Below are 24,960 nucleotides of genomic sequence, written 5' to 3'. Positions count from 1 at the left end.
AGATCATTTACACAAGGTTGGCGCCGGAGGCGACACCTACAACGTGGTGACATGAGGAAAGTTTCCAACCGATTTGTCACACACAAGCAGCAGTTGACCAGCGTTGCCTGGTGAAACGTTGTTGTGATGCTTCGTATAAGGAGCAGAAATGCGTACCATCACGTTGCCGACTTCGATAAAGGTCGCATTGTATCCTATCGGAATTGCGGTTTATCGTATCGTGACATTGCTGCTCGCGTTGGTCGAGATCCAATGACTGTTAGCGGAATATGGAATCGTTGGGTTCAGGAGAGTATTACGGAACGCTGTGCTGGATCCCAACGGGCACGTATCAATAGCAGTCGAGATGACAGGCATCTTATCCGTATGGCTGTAACGGATCGTGCAGCCACGTCTCGATCCCTGAGTCAACAGATGGGGACGTTTGCAACACAACAACCAACTGCACGAACAGTTCGACAACGTTTCAGCAGCATGGACTATCAGCTCGGAGACCACGGCTGCGGTTACCATTGACGCTGCATCACGGACAGGAGCGTCTGCGATGGTGTACTCAGCGACTAACGTGGGTGCACGAATGGCAAAAACCTCATTTTTTTTCGGAGGAATCCAGGTTCTGTTTACAGCATCATGATGGTCGAATCCGTGTTTGGCGACATCGCGGTGAGCGCACATTGGAAGCGTGTATTCGTCATCTCCATACTGGCGTATCACCCGGCGTAGTGGTATGGGGTGCCATTGGTTACACGTCTCGGTTAGCTCTTGGTCGGACTAACGGCAGTTTGAACAGTGGACGTTACATTTCAGATGTGTTACTACCCGTGGGTCTACCCTTCATTCGATTCTTGCGAAACCCTACATTTCAGGAGGATAATGCACGACCGCATGTTGCAGGTCCTGTATGGGCCTCTCTGATTACAGAAAATGTTCGACTGCTGCCCTGGGTAGCACAGATTCCAGTTCTCTCACCAACTGAAAACATGTGGTCAATGGTGGCCGAGCAACTGGCTGGTCACAATACGCCTGTGACTACTCTTGATGAACTGTGGTATCGTGTTGAAGCTGCATGGGCAGCACGGCAAGCAAGCTCAGTTTGACTCAATGCCCAGGCGTACCAAGGCCGTTATCATGGCCAGAGGTGGTTGTTCTGGGTACTGATTTCTCAGGAACTATGCACCCAAACTGCGTGAAAATTTAATCACATGTTAGTTCTAGTATAATATTTTTGTCCAATGAGTATCCGTTTATCATCTGCATTTCTTGTTGGTGCGGCAATTTTAATGGCTAGTAGTGTATATTGGATGTTCAGTCTTTTTCGTTTCAGGACCTATCGGACTGTACTTTCCGAATAGCCCTCGAACTTTGTACCGGTTTTAGCAGTTATGTTCTAGCTTCATTGCCATTTATAGTTCTCTCTTATACCGTTATTCAATGGAACAGATCTAGTGATGGGGCTCTACTGGAACAAGTCATGGGATGACACTTGAATTTATTTTGCCGATCGAGAGAAGTGAATTAAATTTCGTGGATTTTGGTAAATCTTCCCTTTATTTCAGTCTTGCCTCGCGACGAATCTCTATTTACATTCATAATTCCTTGATTGAAACGTGACGTGGTGGGTAACGCGTGCCTCGTGTGTGTGTGCAGCAGGTGGTCAGTGATGGCGGCCGCTCCCGGGCGCCGGCTGGCCCTCGCGGCGCTCGCGCTGCTCTCGCTGTGGGCGCCGTCGCTCGCCGCGTCGTCGCCGCCGCGGCGCCGCAGCGTCGCCGTGCTGGCCGACGACACGTACCCCGGCTACGGCGTGAAGCAGTTCGCGGCGCAGCCCGGCGCCTCGTACCGCCTGCTCGACACCGGCTTCTCGCAGTTCTTCGCGGTCGTGAGCGGCGGCCTGCTGATGACGACGGCCGACCTGCACCCGCTGGTGGGCCGGCCCGTGTCGCTGGCCGTGCTCGAGGACGCGGGCAACCGCTCCAGCACGCACTCGCTGCAGCTGCTCGTGCTGGACCGGCGCGACATGCTGCGCTTCCGCGAGGCGGCGGCGCCGGCGCGGGTGCGCGAGAACGCGCCGCCGGGCGCCTCCGTCGCCCACCTGGCGCTGGCGGGCGGCGCGGGCGGCGGCGTGCGCTACGCCATCGTGGCCGGCGACCCCGGCGGCGACTTCCGGCTGGCGGCGCCCGGCGCCACCGGCGTCGCCGTCGAGACGGCGCGGCCGCTGGACCGCGAGAAGACGCCGGCGTACAACCTGACGGTGGAGGCGGCGGACGGCCGCGGCGCCGACAGGGCCGTCACGACGCTGCCCGTCGAGGTGCTCGACGAGAACGACAACAGCCCCGTGTTCTCCAGCAGGGTGTACCGCTTCTCCGTGGACGTGGGCGGCCGCGCCTCCGGCCGCTTCCGGACGGTCGGCAAGGTGGCGGCGACGGACGCGGACGGCGACCGCGTGGCGTACCGGCTGGCGGCGCCCAGCGGCCTGGTCGTGGTCGTGCCGCAGACGGGGGAGCTGCTGCTCGCCGAGGAGCCGCCCGAGGACGACGTCGAGTACGAGATCGCGGTCGAGGCGCACGACCTGCGCTCGCCCAGCCGCACCTCGCAGGCTCCGGCGCAGGTCTGGCTCCAGTTCAGCGCGCCCGCCGACGTCGACGAGCCCTCGGCGGCGACCGCCAACGCGACCGTCGACGACGACGAGGACGAGGACGAGGACGAGGACGACGGCGCGAACGAGGTGGCCTCCGAGGGGTGGTCGGAGCGGTCTCGCGCCCGCGTGCACCGCATCGCCAAGCGGCGGGTGACGCGCGCCGTGCGGCCCACCAAGCGCATCGAGTTCACCGAGGCGGACGGCGGCACCGAGGGCCGCGCCGTCTTCACCCTGGAGAAGGAGACCGAGCGGGAGACCTTCAAGATCCGCGACGAGAACCCCTGGGTCACCGTCGAGCCCAACGGCGCCGTCCGCGTCAAGAAGAAGTGGGACTACGAGGAGCTGGGCCCGGAGAAGACCATCGACTTCTGGGTCACCATCACCAACGCCGGAGGAGGAGGAGGTCACTCTCTATTTCACTCCATTTTTTATAATCTTTATTTCAATAACAAATATAATAGTTATATAGCTTAACCCACCACCTTAGTGATTAGTGGGTCCTAAACTTAATACAATATTATATGTTATCCCCACCTATTACAGTTACTACATCATCATCATATAAGACTGATTACGCCTTTCAGCGTTCAGTCTGGTACATAGCTCCCTTATAAAATTCCTCCACGATCCCCTATTCAGTGCCAACATTTGTGCCTCTTCTAATGTTAAACCTATTACATCAAAATCATTCTTAACCGAATCCAGGTACCTTCTCCTTGGTCTGCCCCAACTCCTCCTACCCTCTACTGCTGGACTCTTGGGTAACCTTGCTTCTTCCATGCGTGTAACATGACCCCACCATCTAAGCCTCTTCGCCCTGACTGCTACATCTATAGAGTCCATTCCCAGTTTTTCTTTAATTTCCTCATTGTGGACACCCTCCCGCCATTGTTCCCATCTACTAGTACCTGCAATCATCCTAGCCACTTCATATCCGTAACCTCAACCTTGTTGATAAGGTAACTTGAATCCACCCAGCTTTCGCTCCCATACAGCAAAGTTGGTCGAAAGGTTGAACGGTGCACAGATAACTTAGTTTTGGTGCTGTCTTCCTTCTTGCAGAAGAGAGTAGATCGTAGATGAGCGCTCACTGCATTAGCTTCCTTCCAGTTCTTTCACTATGTTGCCATCCTCTGAGAATATGCATCGTAAGTATTACAATGTTACAAATAATTTATGAGCTACAGATAGTGTGACACAGTACATGTTAATAGGCAGATTACGATTGTTAATCTATAGAGGGTGTTACAAAAAAGTACGACCAAACTTTCAGGAAACATTCCTCACACACAAATAAAGAAGAGATGTTATGTGGACATGTGTCCGGAAACGCTTAATTTCCATGTTAGAGCTCATTTTAGTTTCGTCAGTACGTACTGTTCTTCCTCGATTCACCGCCAGTTGGCCCAATTGAAGGAAGGTAATGATGACTTCGGTGCTTGTGTTGACATGCGACTCATTGCTCTACAGTACTAGCATCAAGCACATCAGTACGTACCATCAACAGGTTAGTGTTCATCACGAACGTGGTTTTGCAGTCAGTGCAATGTTTACAAATGCGGAGTTGGCAGATGCCCATTTGATGTATGGATTAGCACGGGGCAACAGCCTTGCCGCGGTACGTTTGTATCGAGACAGATTTCCAGAACGAAGGCGTCCCGACAGTAAGAAGTTCGAAGCAATTGATCGGCGTCTTAGGGAGCACGGAACATTCCAGCCTACGACTCGCGACTGGGGAAGACCTAGAACGACGAGGACACCTGCAATGGACGAGGCAATTCTTCGTGCAGTTGACGATAACCGTAATGTCAGCGTCAGAGAAGTTGCTGGTGTACAAGGTAACGTTGACCACGTCACTGTATGGAGAGTGGAAATATTCCTCACACACAAAGAAAGAAAATATGTTAAGTGGACATGTGTCCGGAAACGCTTACTTTCCATGTTAGAGCTCATTTTATCTAAAAACACTAAATTGTTGTGTATCTTCCTGGCTAACATTATAGTTGTTCTTGCTTTTCTTGCAGCTATCACCGGACATTTTGCGTTTTTCTTATTATTTCTCATTCCAATTTACTCACGTCTCTTGTTCAAGAGATGGATGTGGCCGAGAATAAGATGGTGTTAATTATGTGCAGTTGGAACAGGCACAGTGCCTAAGCTTAGAATTACATGAAGAAGAAAAAGAAGAAGATCTTTTAACTAACCTTCTGGACACATTGCAGTGAACTGTCACCACGTAGTTTGACGGCAACGTCGATCAGAAATGGGATTTTGTTTAGGGTGAGACAGTGGGGACTCACTGAACAAGGGTTTGGTGGTAGTGGCTTATGTGCTAGGTGACGTTTCAAAAAAAAGGAGAGAGAGGAGAAGAAAGAAGAGGGAGAATTAAGTAAGAGGGGAAGAAGAAGAAAAAAACAAGTGACATATCTTTTTTTTATTTTTAAAACACAATTACAAATTTCACAATGCCATAATGGGTTTCGACCAACTAACGGTCATCTTCAGACTCAAGGCACATGCTGCATTGCTTTGCCCACAATATGATCACCACCTGGTGGAAACCGGTAATGGTATTTTCAAACGATCGAATGATGGTGATTGTAACGTGAAAATATAAAAAAATTTAAAAAACAGAGCAAGAAGAGAAAAAGGGAAAGGATTGGGTGGCTTAAATTGGAATTGGGCAAAGATGTCGCAGGTTCGAATCCTGCCTCGGGCATGGATGTGTGTGATATCCTTAGGTTAGTTAGGTTCTAGGGGACTGATGACATCAGATCTTAAGTACCATAGTGCTCAGAGGCAATGGTCAGCACACTGGACTCGTATTCGTAAGGCTGACGGTGCAAACCCGCATCCGGCCATCCTGATTTAGATTTTCCGTGATTTCCCTAAATCGCTTCATGCAAATGCTGGATTGGTTCCTTCGAAAGGTCACGGCCAACTTACTTCCCCATCCTTCCCTAGCCCGATGGGAACGGTGACCTCACTGTTTGGTCCCCTCCCTCCAGATCAATCACCCAACAAATATAGTTGTAGACTTTTTGCGGCATGGCGGCATGTACCTAAGCGCCGTTCTCTCTGGCGGCTTGAATTCTTGCTCCTCCTTTGGCCGACGGTCAGTCCGGCGATTAGCCTTCCACCCGATGGCGCCCCAGAGGGTCGGGAGGTCTCGCCGACATCGATCCCTCCAGCCCCGAGTGGCCTCCTGGCCTCCCCGGGCGCGGCATTCTTTTGTTCGCCTCCTTTCCAATTAAAATGCAATTGTGAATCCAATTACTTGGGGGCGGCGTATTAAATTATCCTGCGCCGGCGCGCAGCCCGGTAATGACGAAGAAAGGCCCGCCGTGCCCTGCCCTGCAGGTACGCGAAATTGAATCTGAAGCTGGCCACTAATGGAAAGGCGGATCCATTTTTTTCGGCCGGGCTTACGTTAACAAGAGGTGGCAGGCTGCCGCCTCTGCTCGGCGTCCCGGTGACGTTTACTCGCCCCGCTATCAGAACAACAAGAACGGGACGGCGATCCAGCGCTGAGTGTATACAGGGTGTTACAAAAAGGTGAGGCCAAACTTTCAGGAAACATTCACCACACACAAAGAAAGAAAAGATGTCATGTGTACATGTGTCCGGAAACGCTTAATTTCCATGTTAGAGCTCATTTTAGTTTCGTCAGTACGTACTGTTCTTCCTCGATTCACCGCCAGTTTGCCCAATTGAAGGAAGGTAATGGTGACTTCGGTGCTTGTGTTGCCATGCGGCTCATTACTCTACAGTACTAGCATCAAGCATATCAGTACGTAGCATCAGCAGGTTAGTGTTCATCACGAACGTGGTTTTGCAGTCAGTGCAATGTTTACAAATGCGGAGTTGGCAGATGCCCATTTGATGTATGGATTAGCACGGGGCAACAGCCGTGCCGCGGTACGTTTGTATCGAGACAGATTGCCAGAACGAAAGTGTCCAGACAGGAAGACGTTCGAAGCAATTGATCGGCTTCTTAGGGAGCACGGAACATTCCTGCCTATGACTCGCGACTGGGGAAGACCTAGAACGACGAGGACGAGGACGAGGCGATTCTTCGTGCAGTTGACGATAACCCTAATGTCAGCGTCAGAGAAGTTGCTGGTTAACAAGATAACGTTGACCACGTCACTGTATGGAGAGTGCTACGGGAGAACCAGTTGTTTCCGTACCATGTACAGCGCGTGCAGTCACTATCAGCAGCTGATTAGCCTCCACTGGTACACTTCTGCGAATGGTTCATCCAACAATGTGTCAATCCTCATATCATTGCAAATGTTCTCTTTACGGATGAGGCTTCATTCCAACGTGATCAGATTGTAAAGTTTCACTATCAACATGTGTGGGCTGACGAAAACCCGCTCACAATTGTGCAATCACGTCGTCAACACAGATTTTCAGTCAACATTTGGGCAGGCATGTTCTTCCACCTACGCTCAATGGAGCACGTTATCATGATTTCATACGGGATACTCTACGTGTGCTGCTAGAACATGTGCCTTTACAAGTACGACACAACATGTGGTTCATGCACGATGGAGCTCCTGCACATTTCAGTCGAAGTGTTTGTACGCTTCTCAACAACAGATTCGGTGACCGATGGATTGGCACAGGCGGACGAATTCCATGGCCTCCACGCTATCCTGACCTCAACCCTCTTGAGTTTCATTTATGGGGGCATTTGAAAGCTCTTGTCTACGCAACCCCGGTACCAAATGTAGAGACTCTTCGTGCTCGTATTGTGGACGGCTGTGATACAATACGCCTTTCTCCAGGGCTGCATCAGCGCATCAGGGATTCCATGCGACGGAGGGTGGGTGCATGTATCCTCGCTAACGGAGGACATTTTGAACATTTGCTGAAGTTACGCTGGTACGTTCTGTTTCCATTCTATGATTAATGTGATTTGAAGAGAAGTAATAAAATGAGCTGTAACATGGAAAGTTAGCGTTTCCGGACACATGTCCACATAACACATTTTCTTTCTTTGTGTGTGAGGAATGTTTCCTGAAAGTTTGGCTGTACCTTCTTGTAACACCCTGTATACTGCGGCGTAAGGAGTGGAAACGTCACTGCCAGCAAAGTTATGCGACAGTTCTGGTTGTGTCGGTGAGTTTGTTAGAAGCCGGGTGGAGCTCCATTGGCGAGCATCCGCCCGACTCGGCCGCGAGCCGCTATCGTACTTTTAATAAGGTACAGTCACTGACCTGGCGGACAAAGGACGTTCTCTGTCGGATGAAGGCGCTGCATTATCGACGCCGGGCACTTAATGAGATCTATCACTGCATCTCGAATTAACGAGCGTGGGCCGTGGGTTTTTGTTCCGCTCGCGCGAGCGGCCGTGTGGGAGAATGTGTCTCGAGCTCACTACACGCCGCCTTACGAGGTACTCAAATCCTCCGCTGGTGCCGTCTGATGTCACTAAAATGGGCAGCTGCCAACTTTTGCGTGTCCCGACCGTGACCCAGGCACATTCGGGGTGCCCGGAAAAAAAAAAAAAACGTTACGATGCTTACAGAGGATGTAGTGCGCAAAAAGGGGAAGGAAAGAAGTTCCTATACACATTGGTCGTAAACCTCATATCTCTGGTCTCTGTTGATCTTCTGGGGCATGGCTAAGCGGGTGGTCAAATATCTAACAATGAAATTCGCAAAACAGCCGTATAATTGCGAATAGATCATTGAGGACCTTCTCCCAATTTCAGTCCTTCTTTCTTTGTTCTTTTCTTTTCTTCCAGTATGCCTTCATCTGTTCGCTGTATTTCTTCTTTCTGTCTTCAGACCATTTTGAACCAGTCTTTATAACTACCCTGCCTTGGAATCCATCCATTTTCAATATTTTTTCCTGAAAGGCTTCTCTGTTACTTATATTTTCTATTTCATACTGTTTCTTACTGAATCATTTTTAACTTAATGGACCCAACTTGTTGTGGACTTCTTACCCCACAAATATTTGAAAATCTTATTAGTTAATCAGCTGTCTTGCATTCGAAATAATGTCCAAAAAACACGAGTCTCTTTTTTCTCATTACCTTTGAAATATTTTCGATATTTTGGTGTATTTCAGCATTACTTCGTAATTTCCAACCTTCTGCTGTGTTTTGTGGTCCTAATATTTTCCTTATAACTCGCCTTTCGCCGGCCGCTAGTGGCCGAGCGGTTCTAGGCGCTTCTGTCTTGAACCGCGTGACCGCTACGGTCGCAGGTTCGAATCCTGCTTCGGGCATGGATGTGTGTGATGTCCTTAGGTTAGTTAGGTTTAAGTAGTTCTGAGTTTAGGCGACTGATGGCCTCAGCTGTTACGTCCCATTGTGCTTAGAGCCCTTTGAACCATTTAACTTGCCTTTCTAGTATCTAAATAATAGTTTTTATGCCTGGCATTCACTTGCATATAGACATTCTGTCTTCACGACTCTGTTGAAATGTAATTTTCCATAGGCACTTTTTATTGTAAAGCTCTTTGGTAGTACCATGTGCTCTCCCCATTGTATGGAATCTTTCCTCTATTGAAGATTTTTCCAAAGCATTTTCTTGGATTACCTCCCCCCTGATATTTGAATTTTCTTACCCACTCTGTTTGGCCAATGTCTATTTTCAGAAATTTTGGCGCATTCTGAATATTTGTTACAAATTTTCTTTTTTTGTAGAAATTGCTAAGCCAGTTCTGCTGGCTATTTCTGCCAGGAGATTTATTCGTGTTATAGCAGATGCCACATTTTCGGGAAGTATAGCAAAGAAATCTGAAAATGCAAGACAGCTGATTTCGATCTTTTTGATTCCTCTTTCTAACCTTATAGGTGAGATACGATATTGCAGTGCCGTTGTTATTCTGATGATGCACAGCGGCGACCACGGCCGTTACTAAACACACCAGATGAATTCGCAATTGCGTGTAATAACTACCATTAGTTGGCGGATAGCCAATGGGTAAGGCGACCGCTCGAGATGAGCGGGAAATCCGGGTTCGAGTCCCGACCCGGCAGAAATTTTCATTGTCGTCATTTCATTCTACAGCTGATGGTAGTCATTATTCGCAATTGCTACGATAGAATCACAAAATGCTAGCCTTAACATTATTTGTATGTTACGCAGCGGTTTGTATTGTTTGTTTTCGAACTGGTTTTTGGGCTTCTTAACCGAGTGAGACGGTGCAATGAACATGCAGCAAGACAGGAATCGCGATACATTTGTTTTAGAACCACAATGGAGAATTTCCGTTGATGTCTTTGCCACATGGAATAGGTGCCAGACCAGCCATCGTCATCGCGTCTTAGTTTTCCTGTCTTAGTTTTCATGCAGGTGCTCCCGACGCACAGCTGAATAAACATTATTATTGTCACCACTTCTTCTGGAAGCGAGTAAACAGCTGTAATTAGAAAGGTCAAGGTAATATGCGTCCACAATTAAAAGCGGGAGTTTGATGGGGGCTAGGGGTCCGCATGAAACCTACTCAAATTTCCACAGAGGTCATTTCTTTTTCTTTTTTCATCATATTCACCCCAATCGTCTTTATTACTTCCTGTCCGTGATTAGCGTGGCAGCTGAGTAAACGTATATGTAAAAATGATGGGAAGTGCTCCAGCGATACTAATCAGAAAAGTCGTTACACTAGGCGACGAAAGAGAATTTGAAACCCATTGCTCTGAAACGATAACGGGTTGCTACGTTAATGGCTGCCGTAAATAATACAACTGTTCGGTTAAGTGATGGCTAGTGATTAAATTAAACAATATGTGTAAATGGTCTGATAACACGAAACAATACTGAATAACTACTGTGGGCGTATGACTTATGGTACAACGTTTGGCGGAAATGTTACGATTATTGAAGCGAATAGACCGTAACACTACCCTAACACACGACATCAAATTGTTCGCTGATATTGGAGTTTACCGTAACAAGCCTACTTTTGTTGTTGAAACAGAACAATAACTCCGAATTTCATTACTGCAGTGGAGTCATAAATTCAGTACTATAGCTGCTCACATATAATGCCAGCTACAACGAAGTGTTTCGTCATAATAACCTCTGTGATTTTATGCTTCTCATACTCCATTTAAGCAATTCTCCGTACGACGACACCAAGGGAGCTGGCTCAGCGACAGGTTCTGTACTCTCATCCGGGAGCACCGGTGTTCATATGCCCAGCTGAACATCTCGACCTAAATTTCCCGTGGTTTCTCTAAACTGGTTAAAGCAGATGAAAGGGCAGCTCCGGTAGAAAAGAGCACGGTCGACTTCTTTCCCCTTCCGTCCTTTGGTCGAGTTTAAGCTCCATCTCTGACGACTCTATCGACGAAAGGACGGTAAACGGCAAAATTCTTCTTTTGCTTTAAACTTCACACCTCACGGGCAGCTATGATCTTAAGCTAACGTACGGTGTTTTTTCGAGGCATTTACACATCTTGACGAAGTGGAGCAACCAGCAAAGGAAACTAAGTGAAACATCATGGGTCGAGTCGTAACAGGCTGTCACAAATGAATTGGCTTCTAAACTGGTGATAAATGACAAGATTATTGCACGCGTAAAATGTAAGAATTGAAATATGTTTACAGTCAAAATGAGGTCTTTTGTTATACGACCTCTTTCCTGTGGCTATATGGCAGAGCGTAGGTACATTGTACACTCCTGGAAATGGAAAAAAGAACACAATGACACCGGTGTGTCAGACCCACCATACTTGCTCCGGACACTGCGAGAGGGCTGTACAAGCAATGATCACACGCACGGCACAGCGGACACACCAGGAACCGCGGTGTTGGCCGTCGAATGGCGCTAGCTGCGCAGCATTTGTGCACCGCCGCCGTCAGTGTCAGCCAGTTTGCCGTGGCATACGGAGCTCCATCGCAGTCTTTAACACTGGTAGCATGCCGCGACAGCGTGGACGTGAACCGTATGTGCAGTTGACGGACTTTGAGCGAGGGCGTATAGTGGGCATGCGGGAGGCCGGGTGGACGTACCACCGAATTGCTCAACACGTGGGGCGTGAGGTCTCCACAGTACATCGATGTTGTCGCCAGTGGTCGGCGGAAGGTGCACGTGCCCGTCGACCTGGGACCGGACCGCAGCGACGCACGGATGCACGCCAAGACCGTAGGATCCTACGCAGTGCCGTAGGGGACCGCACCGCCACTTCCCAGCAAATTAGGGACACTGTTGCTCCTGGGGTATCGGCGAGGACCATTCGCAACCGTCTCCATGAAGCTGGGCTACGGTCCCGCACACCGTTAGGCCGTCTTCTGCTCACGCCCCAACATCGTGCAGCCCGCCTCCAGTGGTGTCGCGACAGGCGTGAATGGAGGGACGAATGGAGACGTGTCGTCTTCAGCGATGAGAGTCGCTTCTGCCTTGGTGCCAATAATGGTCGTATGCGTGTTTAGCGCCGTGCAGGTGAGCGCCACAATCAGGACTGCATACATGGCCAACACCCGGCATCATGGTGTGGGGAGCGATCTCCTACACTGGCCGTACACCTCTGGTGATCGTCGAGGGGACACTGAATTGTGCACAGTACATCCAAACCGTCATCGAACCCATCGTTCTACCATTCCTAGACCGGCAAGGGAACTTGCTGTTCCAACAGGACAATGCACGTCCGCATGTATCCCGTGCCACCCAACGTGCTCTAGAAGGTGTAAGTCAACTACCCTGGCCAGCAAGATCTCCGGATCTGTCCCCCATTGAGCATATTTCGGACTGGATGAAGCGTAGTCTCACGCGGTCTGCACGTCCAGCACGAACGCTGGTCCAACTGAGGCGCCAGGTGGAAATGGCATGGCAAGCCGTTCCACAGGACTACATCCAGCATCTCTACGATCGTCTCCATGGGAGAATAGCAGCCTGCACTGCTGCGAAAGGTGGATATACACTGTACTAGTGCCGACATTGTGCATGCTCTGTTGCCTGTGTCTATGTGCCTGTGGTTCTGTCAGTGTGATCATGTGATGTATCTGACCCCAGGAATGTGTCAATAAAGTTTCCCCTTCCTGGGACAATGAATTCACGGTGTTCTTATTTCAATTTCCAGGAGTGTATATGTAGTCAGTACCTGTGTAACACTTGTGCTGAAATAGACTGTCGTTGGTAATACAATTCGAAGCTGGTTGTCACCAACTCTGCTGTCGCCGGACACGGTACTCTTCCGAAGGCCGTGTGCTGTGGGCTAGGGCGTGACTGGAACGTAGCCTGGCGTAGAACCGATATTGTGTCCGTTTGTCTGTCTACAGGGTGGGAAGTTTCGGATGAGATTATCTCGAAAACTATACATCGGGTAAGTGGGTAAGACAAGTTCGTAAGCTCAAAGGGGGACATCAAACGATACTACACGTGACCTGCAGCCCCCGCCCTCTTGGGTGGGGTGGGGGAGGGGGGGCAACTTTTAAATCTTAAATAGAAACATTCATTTTTATTGCAGATTCGGATTCTCGATAAAAAAGTAATCAAGTTTTGCCTCAAACATTTTTTTAAACCAATGACAGATGGCGCTGAAGTCGAGAAAAAAGTAAAATTGGGGAAGAACTCTGATTTAGTTAGAATGATCCGAGAAAGACGCGTCAAATCGATGAAAAATGTGCACCATTTCTTTCGTTACGCCAAATTAAAGTATTTTTGTACAAAATGTACTGTATCCTACTTTTAGCATTACCCAGGTACAACGACATGGACGTAGTAGAATGATGTTCCCATGGGGTGCTTCTTTAGTGAGTGTCCCCACGTGTTGGGGTGGTTCATTGGTGGGAGTCCCCTTGCCTCTCACATGTTGGGATGCTTAATTAGTGTGAGTTTTCTTGCCACTCACAATTTGGGGTGCTTAATTAATGAAATTAGCTACGCAGAAATGGTTCAAGATTATCCCACATTTGTTTCAATGCATAAATTCAATCGTCTGCGAAAGTTGTCCACAGTTTTGAGCAGCCCATCCCGTGGTATGGCTGCACATGCTCTTCGAATGTGTTGCTCCATATCGTTTTGGGTTGTGAGCTGTCTGTCATAAACAATATTTTTTTAAATAACCTCACAAGAAAAGAAAGCAGCAGGTGTTAGGTCTGGTGAACGTGGAGGGCACTGAATTGGTCCGCCGCGTCCTGTCCACCGACCAGGGTACCGTAAATTTAAAACGTTCCTCACATTTTTAGCATAACTGGGAGCTGCTCCGCCCTGTTGGAACCTATGTATGCGCAATATGTTACGTTTATTTACGTTCAGGGTCAACTGCCAGAGTCTGCACCATTCATCAGTTCTCTGCAGGTCGTCGTGCAAATTGTTACTATCTTCTGGCGGTGCTACTTTGGTATAGACAGCTGCATCATGCGCCAATAGCCTTAAAGAGCTTTCTACTGGATCATTTATATACGATATATTGTAAACAGCAACGGTCATGTCAGACTTCCCCGTGGTACTCCAACCTTTACATCTCTCGATTTAGTTCCGTTAAGACCGACGTGTTGAGTTCTATGTGCAAGAAAGTCTTGAATCCCATCGCAGGTCTGCTCCGATACTCCGTAAGCTCGTATTTGTTCATTAAGGTGCAATGCGGGACGGTGTCAAATGCCTTACTGAAATCAAGGAACACTGCATCAACCTGAGCGCCGTTGTCCACTGCGCTGTGGATCTGATGGAATAACAGAGCGAGCTGAGTTTCGCAGGATCTCTGTCTGCAGAATCCATGTTGATTTTTGTAGAGGAGATATTCATTTTCCAAAAACGTCATAATTCTTGAGCATAATTCTAAAACAGATTGATGTCAACGATACAAGTCTATAATGAGAATTTCACTCTGCAGCGGAGTGTGCGCTGATACGAAACTTCCTGGCAGATTAAAACTGTGTGCCGGAGCGAGACTCGAACTCGGGACCTTTGCCTTTCGCGGGCAAGTGCTCTATCAACTGAGCTACCCAAGTACGACTCACGCCCCACCTCACAGCTTTACTTCTGCCAGTACCTCGTCTCTCCTACCTTCCAGACTTTACAGAAGCTCTTCTGCGAACCTTGCAGAACTAGCACTCCTGAAAAAAGGATATTGCGGAGACATGGCTTAGCCACAGCCTGGGGGATGTTTCCAGAATGAGAATTTCACTCTGCAGCGGAGTGTGCGTTGATATGAAACAGGTACTGGCAGAAGTAAAGCTGTGAGGACGGGGCGTGAGTTGTGCTTGAGTAGCTCAGTTGCTAGAGCACTTGCCCGCGAAAGGCAAAGGTCCCGAGTTGGAGTCTCAGTCCGGCACACAGTTTTAATCTTCCAGGAAGTTTCGATACAAGTCTATAATTGAGTGGATCTGTCTTACAGCCTTTCTTAAATACGGAAATGATCCGCACTTTCTTCCAGTCATTAGGTACCCTTCGTTCCTCAACACTGCCTCATTCAATTCGACTTCATTTCATAGACCCCTCACATTGTCGCGGAGTCTCCTAATATTCGCAGTGCCGTCTTCCACGCCCGCGGAGGTGCTTATTAACAACTGTGCTTCGAAAGGTGAGAATCATGCGTTGAGGGAGAGAACAAAATTTAGGCGGGTTGGAGTGCATGGGGAAGTCGCGGTCAGTGGTGTCTGGAGTGCGAGTGGTACTCAGCAGGGATTACGAGCCGAATCCTTTAGCACGAGCTCGATATTCAATTCCGGAGAGCCGGCGCGAGCACCAGGAATGGCGCCCCAGTGGTTGGCTGCACAATGGGGCCAGCGCGGGCCCGCCGGTCGCTTATGGAATATTTCCTCGGGCCAAGGCGCTCACAATATTGGCTGCCAGCTGCCCGGTTTCTGGCACCTAACCCCTGTTCCGTACACTCGGTGAATGGAAGCCAGGGTCGTCGCTTTCCTGCTCGCTGAGAGCTCTCTCCGTAGTGATTCCAGTTCAGAGCTGACGCGAATATGATGTAGTGCTTTTGGTAATTTGGATGCCAGTTTAACCCTATGGGACAAACTATAAAACAGAGCCGTTTTGTGTTTTCGTTTCAATGGATGACTGAGTATCTACTAGGCGCGTTCCGTAAGTAATGCAACACATTTCTTTTTTCTACCAATTTCGGTTGAAAAAATGCGGAATTTGCGGAGAGACACGGGGAATAGTTCCGCTTCAGCTCTATAGTATTATGAAGTTCCAATAGATGAAGGCGCTATATGTAGCCTTAAAAAAGAGGTCTGTAACAGAGGTGTCTTTCAAGTAGAGAGCTGTCGTGAGTTTCTTTTGGCGGAAAACTAGAGCATCGCAAATATTCATAGGCTCTTGCAGAATGTCTACGGAGACCTGACAGTGTCCCGCGTCCGACCATCCTGATTTAGGTTTCCCGTGATTTCCCTAAATCGCTCCAGGCAAATGCCGCGATGGTTCCTCTGAAAGGGCATGGCCGACTTCCTTCCCACCTCCTTTCCTAATCCGATGAGACCGATGACCTCACTGTTTGGCCTCTTTCCCCCAAACAACCCAACCCCAACATGAAAGTGAACAAAAGCACGATGAGTTGTCGGGCGAGGCGTCTGTCATCATCGCAACAAGATCGCGCAAACCTGTCCAGTCTCCTGCGTGCTGGTCGGTCGTACACAGCTGTGTCTCGTGCAGTGTTGAAACGTTTGGACACTCTCACTCGATGTGACGGACGGATCACAATTAAACACCTCACTGCTGAACTGGAAGTCTGTCTTGGTAGTGCTGACATACTCGTCCACCAGCTAGCATACTCAAAGATGTGTGTCCGCTAGGTTCATCGCCGCCTGACAGAAGACCATGAAAATCAACGAAGGTCCATCCGTGCGGAATTGCGCGTCACGGTGCTAACGCGCTCCCGAGCGGAACGCACGAAACTTCATTGGACTGTTCTTCCTCATCCAAGCCACAGCCTGGATTTCGCACTTTCCGACTTCCACCTTTTTGCCTCAATGAAAGATGCACTCTGCGGGAGGCAATACGTGGGTGATGGGAAGGTTCCTGATGCAGCAAGACGTTGGCTTCGTCGTCCACCAGAAGAGTGGTACCGTGCAGCCATACATGTCTTGCCAATGAGGTGCGTCACATTGAATAGAGATTGTGCTATTGACAAGGGATTTCTGATCGATTCGGTATTCCAATATTTCCGGAAGGCTTTTGACACTGTACCACACAAGCGGCTCGTAGAAAAATTGCGTGCTTGTGAAATATCGTCTCAGTTATGTGACTGGATTTGCGATTTCCTGTCAGAGAGGTCACAGTTCGTAGTAACTGACGGAAAGTCATCGAGTAAAACAGAAGTGATTTCAGGCCTTCCCCTAAGGTAGTGTTATAGGCCCTTTTCTGTTCCTCATCTATATAAGCGATTTGGGAGACAATCTGAGCAGACGTCTTCGGTTGTTTGCAGATGACGCTGTCGTTTATCGACTAATTAAGTCATCAGAAGGTCAAAACAAACTGCAAAACGATTTAGAAAAAATATCTGAATGGTGTGAAAAGTGGCAGTTGACCGTAAACAACGAAAAGTGTGAGGTCTTCCACACGAGTACTAAAAGGAACCCGTTAAACTTCGGTTACACGATAAATCAGTCTAATCTAAAAACCGTAAATCCAACTAAATACCTAGTTATTACAATTACGAACAACTTAAATTGGAAAGAACACATAGAAAATGTTGTGGGGAAGGCAAATCAAAGGCTGCGTTTTATTGGCAGGACTCTTAGAAAATGTAAGAGACCTACTAACTACGCTTGTCCGTCCTCTTTTAGAATACTGCTGCGCGGTGTGGGATCCTTACCAGCTAGGACTGACAGAGTACATTTGAACCATTTTTGCAACGTTGGAACGTGGAGGCACTCTCATTCGAGGCGATCGACTGATCACAAACACCTTGCCGCCCAGCTGGACGGCTCTGTTGATAGTACTCACAAGCTCGTCCACCAGTTGGGGTACATAAATGTGAGTGCCCCTGGGCTACTCACCACCTAACAGAAGAGCAACGAAGGACCATCCGTGCGGAACTGCTTGCGGTTTACGTGGCTGATCGCGATAATTTTTTGTCCTAACATCGTCACAGGTGATGAAACACTCATCACTTCGAACCGGAAACAAAACGGCAATCCATGATGTGGATCCAAACAACTTCTCCTCCGTTGAAAAAGTTCAGGCCGGTAAACTCATGGCGATGGTCTTCGGGGATTCTGAAGGGGTCATTGTGTTCGATGTCCTCCCTCGTGATTTAACGATCAACTCTGAAGTTTATTATGCGACCCTCATTGTATAGAGAAAACCTCTGCAGCGTGTTTGCCGCCATAAAATAGGAAGCGAACATCTCCTTCTCTATGGCAGTGCAAGGCTTCATTCTGCGCCCGAGAGGAGCTCAGAAAACTTCATTGTACTGTTGCTCTTCCACCCTAAAGCCCGGATGTCGCACGTTTCGACTGCCATCGGTTTGGCCCAATGAAGGACGCATTCCGCGGGATGAAGTACGTGGATCATGGGGAGGTTATTGATGCAGCAAGACGTTTGCTCCAACGGGAGCTCCGAAGGGAGAACCGATAGATGTACTCAAAGTACCCTCCGCCACACACCGTCAGGTGGCTTGCAGAGTATGGATGTAGATGTAGATGTAGACGTGGACCAGTAGAGTGGTATCGTGCGGGCGTACAGTCCTTGCCAGTAAGGCTGTCGCATTGAACAGAGATTATGTGAGAAATAGGGGTTTGTAGCCAAAAGAGTGGGGAATAAAAGAATGTATTGGAGTCCTCAATAAAACCAACCAGCTTTCAGGAAAAAAAGTGTTGCATTATTTATTGAACGATTCTCTTATTACACGCCCCTACGTATCGTCCCCGTTTTACTTCAGTTCGTCGGCGTAGCTGTCTTGAACGCAGTGCTGTCACATATTCTGCAATAATTGAGTTTCTCGTAGAAATAAATAGGACAGAGGTATTGAAGTAATTATTCTTCCCGCGCTCCATATGTGAATGCAAAAGGAAAAAGTCCTTATAAGTGGTACAATGGGAGGTACCCTCAGACGTTCACTTCACAGTGGTTTGCATGCGGTACGTAGATGCAGAATGTGCAGAAATGTTAAAAACGCCGCGCAGGACTAGCCGAGCGGTCTTAGGCGCTGCAGTAATGGACTGTGCGGCTGGTCCCGGCGGAGGCTCGAGCCCTCCCTCGGGCATGGGTGTGTGTGTTTGTTCTTAGGATAATTTAAGTTATGTAGTGTGTAAGCTCACGGACTGATGACCTTAGCAGTTAAGTCCCATAAGATTTCACACACATGTGAACACTTTTGTTAAAAACGTTTAACCAGTCTTAAATGCTGATTTTAAATAGAAATGTGGGCGGCGTGCCACATTCTCGGGAACAGTTCGCAGAGGTGTGTTGGCAGGTAGTTGGCCGCCTGCCTTGATTGGAGAAGCACTCTACGAACACACAGATGCTCAGTTGTTCTTTTCACAAATGCACGCGCCAGTTGGCCGCCAGTGAATATGGCTCCCGCGGGATCGATTCTTGTTTTGTTCTTGGCTTCTTTCACTTGCAGCGACGGCTCATCGTCCATAACGCTCTTCACTGTCAATGCAGGATCGTTCTTTCCACTGCAGCCTCACTCATACGGAAGCCATTCACCCGGCTTATCCAGTCTGTTAACTCAATGCAGTTTGTTGCCATATAACAATAGAAGATATGACTCGCACTGTGAATTAAATAATATTTCTCTTGTAAGGGTGCCCTTAAGAGGCTTAAGGCACAAAAGATGGAATCCAGCTATTATTCAGAACATAACAAAGTTACTAAATGAAACTTTTTTCCAGATGCCTTTACTTATATTGTTAAAACATGAAAACACTCGGTGTTGGTTGGCCATAATATCATAGCACATGAGAGTTAGGGCGCTTCGGTTAGCTTATCGCAAGTTGTTATCGTGGTATTTCACGAGGACATGTTGAACCACATGACAGCAAACTCAGAACTGTCTTGAAATCATTCACTGTGCGATGCATTTTCCTTGATCACCACTGTACTTGTTGTCTGTAACGTCACCGCGTGCTTCGGATAACGGCCACGGAAGGCCAAGTGCAATACTGTTCTCGTAGAAAAACAACAGAATGACATCAAATGTATAGCAGAAACTGGTTACTTTAGAAGAACTACTCCATAAGCATCTGCGGTTGTGCTCCGTTTAGTGCTCTGGGTTATCAGAATGGTTCAAATGCCTCAGAACACAATGGGACTTAACTTCTCAGGTCATCAGTCTCCTAGAACTTAGACCTACTTAAACCTAACTAACCTAAGGACATCACACACATCCATGCCCGAGGCAGTATTCGAACCTGGGTTATCCTGATGGTCTCTTTACCCCAACTTTGTGAAGATACCCTCGATTCAAAAATTGGTTTAGATATTGTAGCGGTTTGTTGCGCGTGATCCTATGACTTTTTCAGGGGAACATACAATTGCTAGCGCAGCGCTGAAAGAAAGAATAAGTGGCAGGTAAACAGGTTTCTCTACGGGGCCCTAAAGGCACAGAAGATAATAGATACATTGGTTGTTTCCCGTGTATGATCTTTAGCGGAAGGATTCCTAAATGGATGGCGCTGTACCACAAAATGGTTCAAATGGCTCTGAGCACTATGGGACTTAACATCTGTGGTCATCAGTCCCCTAGAATTGGAACTACCTAAACCTAACTAACCTAAGGACATCACACACATCCATGCCCGAGGCAGGATACGAACCTGCGACCATAGCGGTCGCGCGGTTCCAGACTGTAGCGCCTAGAACCGGTAGGCCACCCCGGCCGGCGCTGTACCACAAGATACTGCTTTGACATTCCATTTAAAATATTGGAATCTGGCAGTGATGGCTCCATACTACATACCCGCTCTCGGTCATACCCCAGATTTCTTCGCGCTGCAGCCGGCCGCTGTAGCCGAGCGGTTCTAGGCGCTTCAGTCCGGAACTACGCGGCTGCTACGGTCGCAGGTTCGAGTCCTGCCTCGGGCACGGATGTGTGTCATGTCCTTAGGTTAATTTGGTTTAAGTAGTTGTAAGTCTAGGTGGACTGGTGACCTCAGATGTTAAGTCCCATAGTGCTTATAGCCTTTTGAACCATGTTCGCCCTGCCTTGAGAAAAGTAGGAAGGAAGGAACGAAGGTTAGGGTTTAAACGTCCCATCGACGACGACGTCACTACAGACGGAGCACGAGCTCGCTTTAGGAAAGGATACCGACAACGAAATTTGGATGATTACTCGAGAATTCGAACTGTACTCACTTTGGGAGTGCATATACGGGGGTCGTTCAGTAACAGTTTTTTTCGGCAAAATCGGCCGAAACAATTCGGAACTTGTTGCCGGAGATCGTGGAATACTACCGCTTCAGCCCCTATAGTTTCATAAATCTCCGACAGCTTTCAGAATGGCGCCCTTGTAACGGAGATGCGATCCAAGCAGAGAATGGTCATGGTTATTTTGTCCGTTTTGGTTGGCGAAAACCGCAGTTATTTTCGTAAATTACACAGGCTGGTTGCGTTATTTCCTAAAGTGTAAAGTCACTGATTTTTTTCGGGCGGAAAACCAGAGCATCGCACGTATTCATACTCGCTTGCAGAATGTCTACGGAGACCTGGCAGTAATCAAAAGCACGGTGAGTCGTTGCGCGGGGCGTCTCTCATCATCGCGACATGGCCGCGCAAACATGTCCGATCTCGCTCATGCCGTCCGGCCGCACACAGGTGTGACTCCTGCAAACCTGGAACGTTCGGACACTCTCACCTGAGGTGATCGACGGATCACAACCAAACATCTCCCTGCACAACTGGGCGTCTCTGTTGGTAGTACTCACACACTTTCCACCAGATTTGGTGCCCAAAGGTGTGTGTGCCCGCTGGGTTACTTGCCACCTAATAAGACTATAAAGAGCATCTGTGCGGGATCGCTTGCGCGTTACGAGGCTACTCGTAGCAAAGTGCAGCCCCTTCCTACAGATGTCTCGCGCTGGTGAGGTGCGGGCCGTGCATCTGCTGGCAGGGCACACGCTTCCAGATTTAAGCCCGCTAACGAGCCGCACGGCCCGCAGAGGTCACGCGCCGCGGCGTACCGCCCGTGGGGCTGTGGCCGGCCGGCCAGTCGATATCGGATTTTTGAGGCGGCGTTGGCAGCGCGCATGCAACCTCGCGTGCTCTGCTCCGCCCTGCTCTGGTGTTCCGCGCGCTTCCCACGCGGGCAACTTCCGAACGGGCGCATCGCTCTACTCACCTTACACGTGCCGGTGGCCTAGCCTAGCCTAGCTACACGCAGGCCGACGCCCCCACTGCCTTACGTTGTCGAAGTTGTGAATTAATCACAGGGCCTCGCACATCAAACGGAGGCCCCTTCGCCTCTTGCGGAAGTTCTCAAACCTACTAGCGTTTCCCCATCCCTCCCTCCCTCCCTCCCTCCCTCCCTCCCTCCCTCCCTCCCTCCCTCCCTCCCTCCCTCCCTCCCTCCCTCCTCTCTCTCTCTCTCTCTCTCTCTCACTCTCTCTCTCTCTCTCTCTCTCTCTCATACACACACACACACACACACACATCAGATAGATAGATTGATTATATTCTCCGTTAACGTACACTTGCTGTATGCATGTGTTCGTGGGTTTATACACTCCTGCAAATAGAAATAAGAACACCGTGAATTCATTGCCCAGGAAGGGGAAACTTTATTGACACATTCCTGGGTTCAGATACATCACATGATCACACTGCAGAACCACAGGCACATAGACACAGGCAACAGAGCATGCACAATGTCGGCACTAGTACACTGTATATCCACCTTTCGCAGCAATGCAGGCTGCTATTCTCCCATGGAGACGATCGTAGAGATGCTGGATGTAGTCCTGTGGAACGGCTTGCCATGCCATTTCCACCTGGCGCCTCAGTTGGACCAGCGTTCGTGCTGGACGTGCAGACCGCGTGAGACGACGCTTCATCTAGTCCCAAACATGCTCAATGGGGGACACATCCGGAGATCTTGCTGGTCAGGGTAGTTGACTTACACCTTCTAGAGCACGTAGGGTGGCACGGGATACATGCGGACGTGCATTGTCCTGTTGGAACAGCAAGTTCCCTTGCCGGTCTAGGAATGGTAGAACGATGGGTTCGATGACGGTTTGGATGTACCGTGCACTATTCAGTGTCCCCTCGACGATCACCAGAGGTGTACGGCCAGTGTAGGAGATCGCTCCCCACACCATGATGCCGGGTGTTGGCCCTGTGTGCCTCGGTCGTATGCAGTCCTGATTGTGGCGCTCACCTGCACGGCGCCAAACACGCATACGACCATCATTGGCACCAAGGCAGAAGCGACTCTCATCGCTGAAGACGACACGTCTCCATTCGTCCCTCCATTCACGCCTGTCGCAACACCAATGGAGGCGGGCTGCACGATGTTGGGGCGTGAGCGGAAGAGGGCCTAACGGTGTGCGGGACCGTAGCCCAGCTTCATGGAGACGGTTGCGAATGGTCCTCGCCGATACCCCAGGAGCAACAGTGTCCCTAAATTGATGGGAAGTGGCGGTGCGGTCCCCTACGGCACTGCGTAGGATCCTACGGTCTTGGCGTGCATCCGTGCGTCGCTGCGGTCCGGTCCCAGGTCGACGGGCACGTGCACCTTCCGCCGACCACTGGCGACAACATCGATGTACTGTGGAGACCTCACGCCCCACGTGTTGAGCAATTCGGCGATACGTCCACCCGGCCTCTCGCATGCCCACTATACGCCCTCGCTCAAAGTCCGTCAACTGCACATACGGTTCACGTCCATGCTGTCGCGGCATGCTACCAGTGTTAAAGACTGCGATGGAGCTCCGTATGCCACGGCAAACTGGCTGACACTGACGGCGGCGGTGCACAAATGCTGCGCAGCTAGCGCCATTCGACGGCCAACACCGCGGTTCCTGGTGTGTCCGCTGTCCCGTGCGTGTGATCATTGCTTGTACAGCCCTCTCGCAGTGTCCGGAGCAAGTATGGTGGGTCTGACACACCGGTGTCAATGTGTTCTTTTTTCCATTTCCAGGAGTGTATATAATTGCGAAAGTGTTGCCGCTGCAGAATTTTGTGCACGAACTGACCTGTCTATTATATCCCATAAATTTTCGATGGGATTCACGTCGGGCGATTCGGGTGGCCAAATCATTCGCTCTACTGTCCAGAATGATATTCAAAGCAATCCCAATCAATTTAGCCTAGTGGCAGGGCGCAGTTGGCACCCATAAAAATTCCTTAGTTGTTTTGGAACATTAGATCCCTGAATGGCTGCATATGGTCTACAAGTACCCCATCGTAACCATTTCCAGTCAGTGATCAGTACAGTTGCGCCAGAGGACCAAGTCCATTCCATGTAAATATAGCTCACACTAGCTTCCACAGTGCCTTGTTGACAGCTTGCGTCCAGGCTTCGTGACATCTGCGCCACACTTGAACCCTACCATCAGCTGTTACCAACTGAAATCGGGACTCATTTGACCAGGTCACGATTTTCCGATCGACTAGCGTCCAACCGATATGGTGACGAACCCAGGAGAGGCAGGCGCTACGGGCGATGTCGTGTTAGCAAAGGCACTCGCGTCGGTTGTATGCTGTCATAGCTCACTAACGCCACGTTTCACCGCACTGTGCAAATGGATGCGTTCGTCGTACATCACACATTGATTTCTGTAATGTTCACGCAGTGTTGCTTGTTTTTAGCACTGACAACTGAACGCAAACGCCGCTGCCATCGGTCGTTAAGTGAAGGCTGTCGGCGATTGAGTTGCCCATGGTCGGCATGCCTCAGTTGTGGTATTCTCGTCGCACTCTTTGGCACTGTGTATCTCGGAATATTAAATTCTCTAACGATTTCCAATGTGGAATGTCCCATGCGCCTAGCTCCACTACCATTCCTCATTGAAAGTCTGTTGATTCCCTTCGTGCAACCATCATCGAGTCGGGAACCTTTTCACATGAATCACCTGAGTGCAAATGACAGCTGCCCTTTTATACGAGGGTAAATCAAATGAAAACCTTAAATTTGTAATAACAAATCGACATTTCGCGCCGTTATCCTGTATGTTGGTAAATGTGCTACAAACAGCGTGCAAAATGGCCTGTAGGTGGCAGCATTTTTTAGTGCAGATGCACAGTATCAGTATAAAGATGGCCGCCCCACTTGCGACTTGCACCAGGGAACAACACCGTTCTGTGAAGCTGTGTAATCTGCTGAAATCCGTCGACGAATGAAGGTTCAGTGCGGTGTTTGTCACAGCAGCAAGTCTACGAATGGAGTAGGAAGTTCGCAAATGGTGTGACTTCAGTGGAAGATGCTCCTCGTCCAGTTCAGGCACAACGGGTTGTGACTCCAC

The 24,960-nt window shown here is 49.3% G+C and overlaps 1 protein-coding gene across 1 annotated transcript in view; it reads left to right on the top strand.

Moving 5' to 3' along the window:
* LOC126271950 (neural-cadherin) overlaps nucleotides 1-24,960 on the top strand; it is a 1,775,154-nt gene that overhangs the window by 109,942 nt on the left and 1,640,252 nt on the right. The window contains exon 2 of the mRNA XM_049974381.1: nucleotides 1,651-3,038. Coding sequence (XP_049830338.1) covers nucleotides 1,651-3,038 — 1,388 coding nt within the window. The remainder of the gene's footprint in view (nucleotides 1-1,650; nucleotides 3,039-24,960) is intronic.

The sequence above is a fragment of the Schistocerca gregaria genome, chromosome 5, assembly GCF_023897955.1.
Source record: "Schistocerca gregaria isolate iqSchGreg1 chromosome 5, iqSchGreg1.2, whole genome shotgun sequence".
Taxonomy (NCBI): Eukaryota; Metazoa; Arthropoda; class Insecta; order Orthoptera; family Acrididae; genus Schistocerca; species Schistocerca gregaria.
Note: the sequence above shows the minus strand (reverse complement) of the source record. Positions and strands in the feature narration are given on the sequence as shown.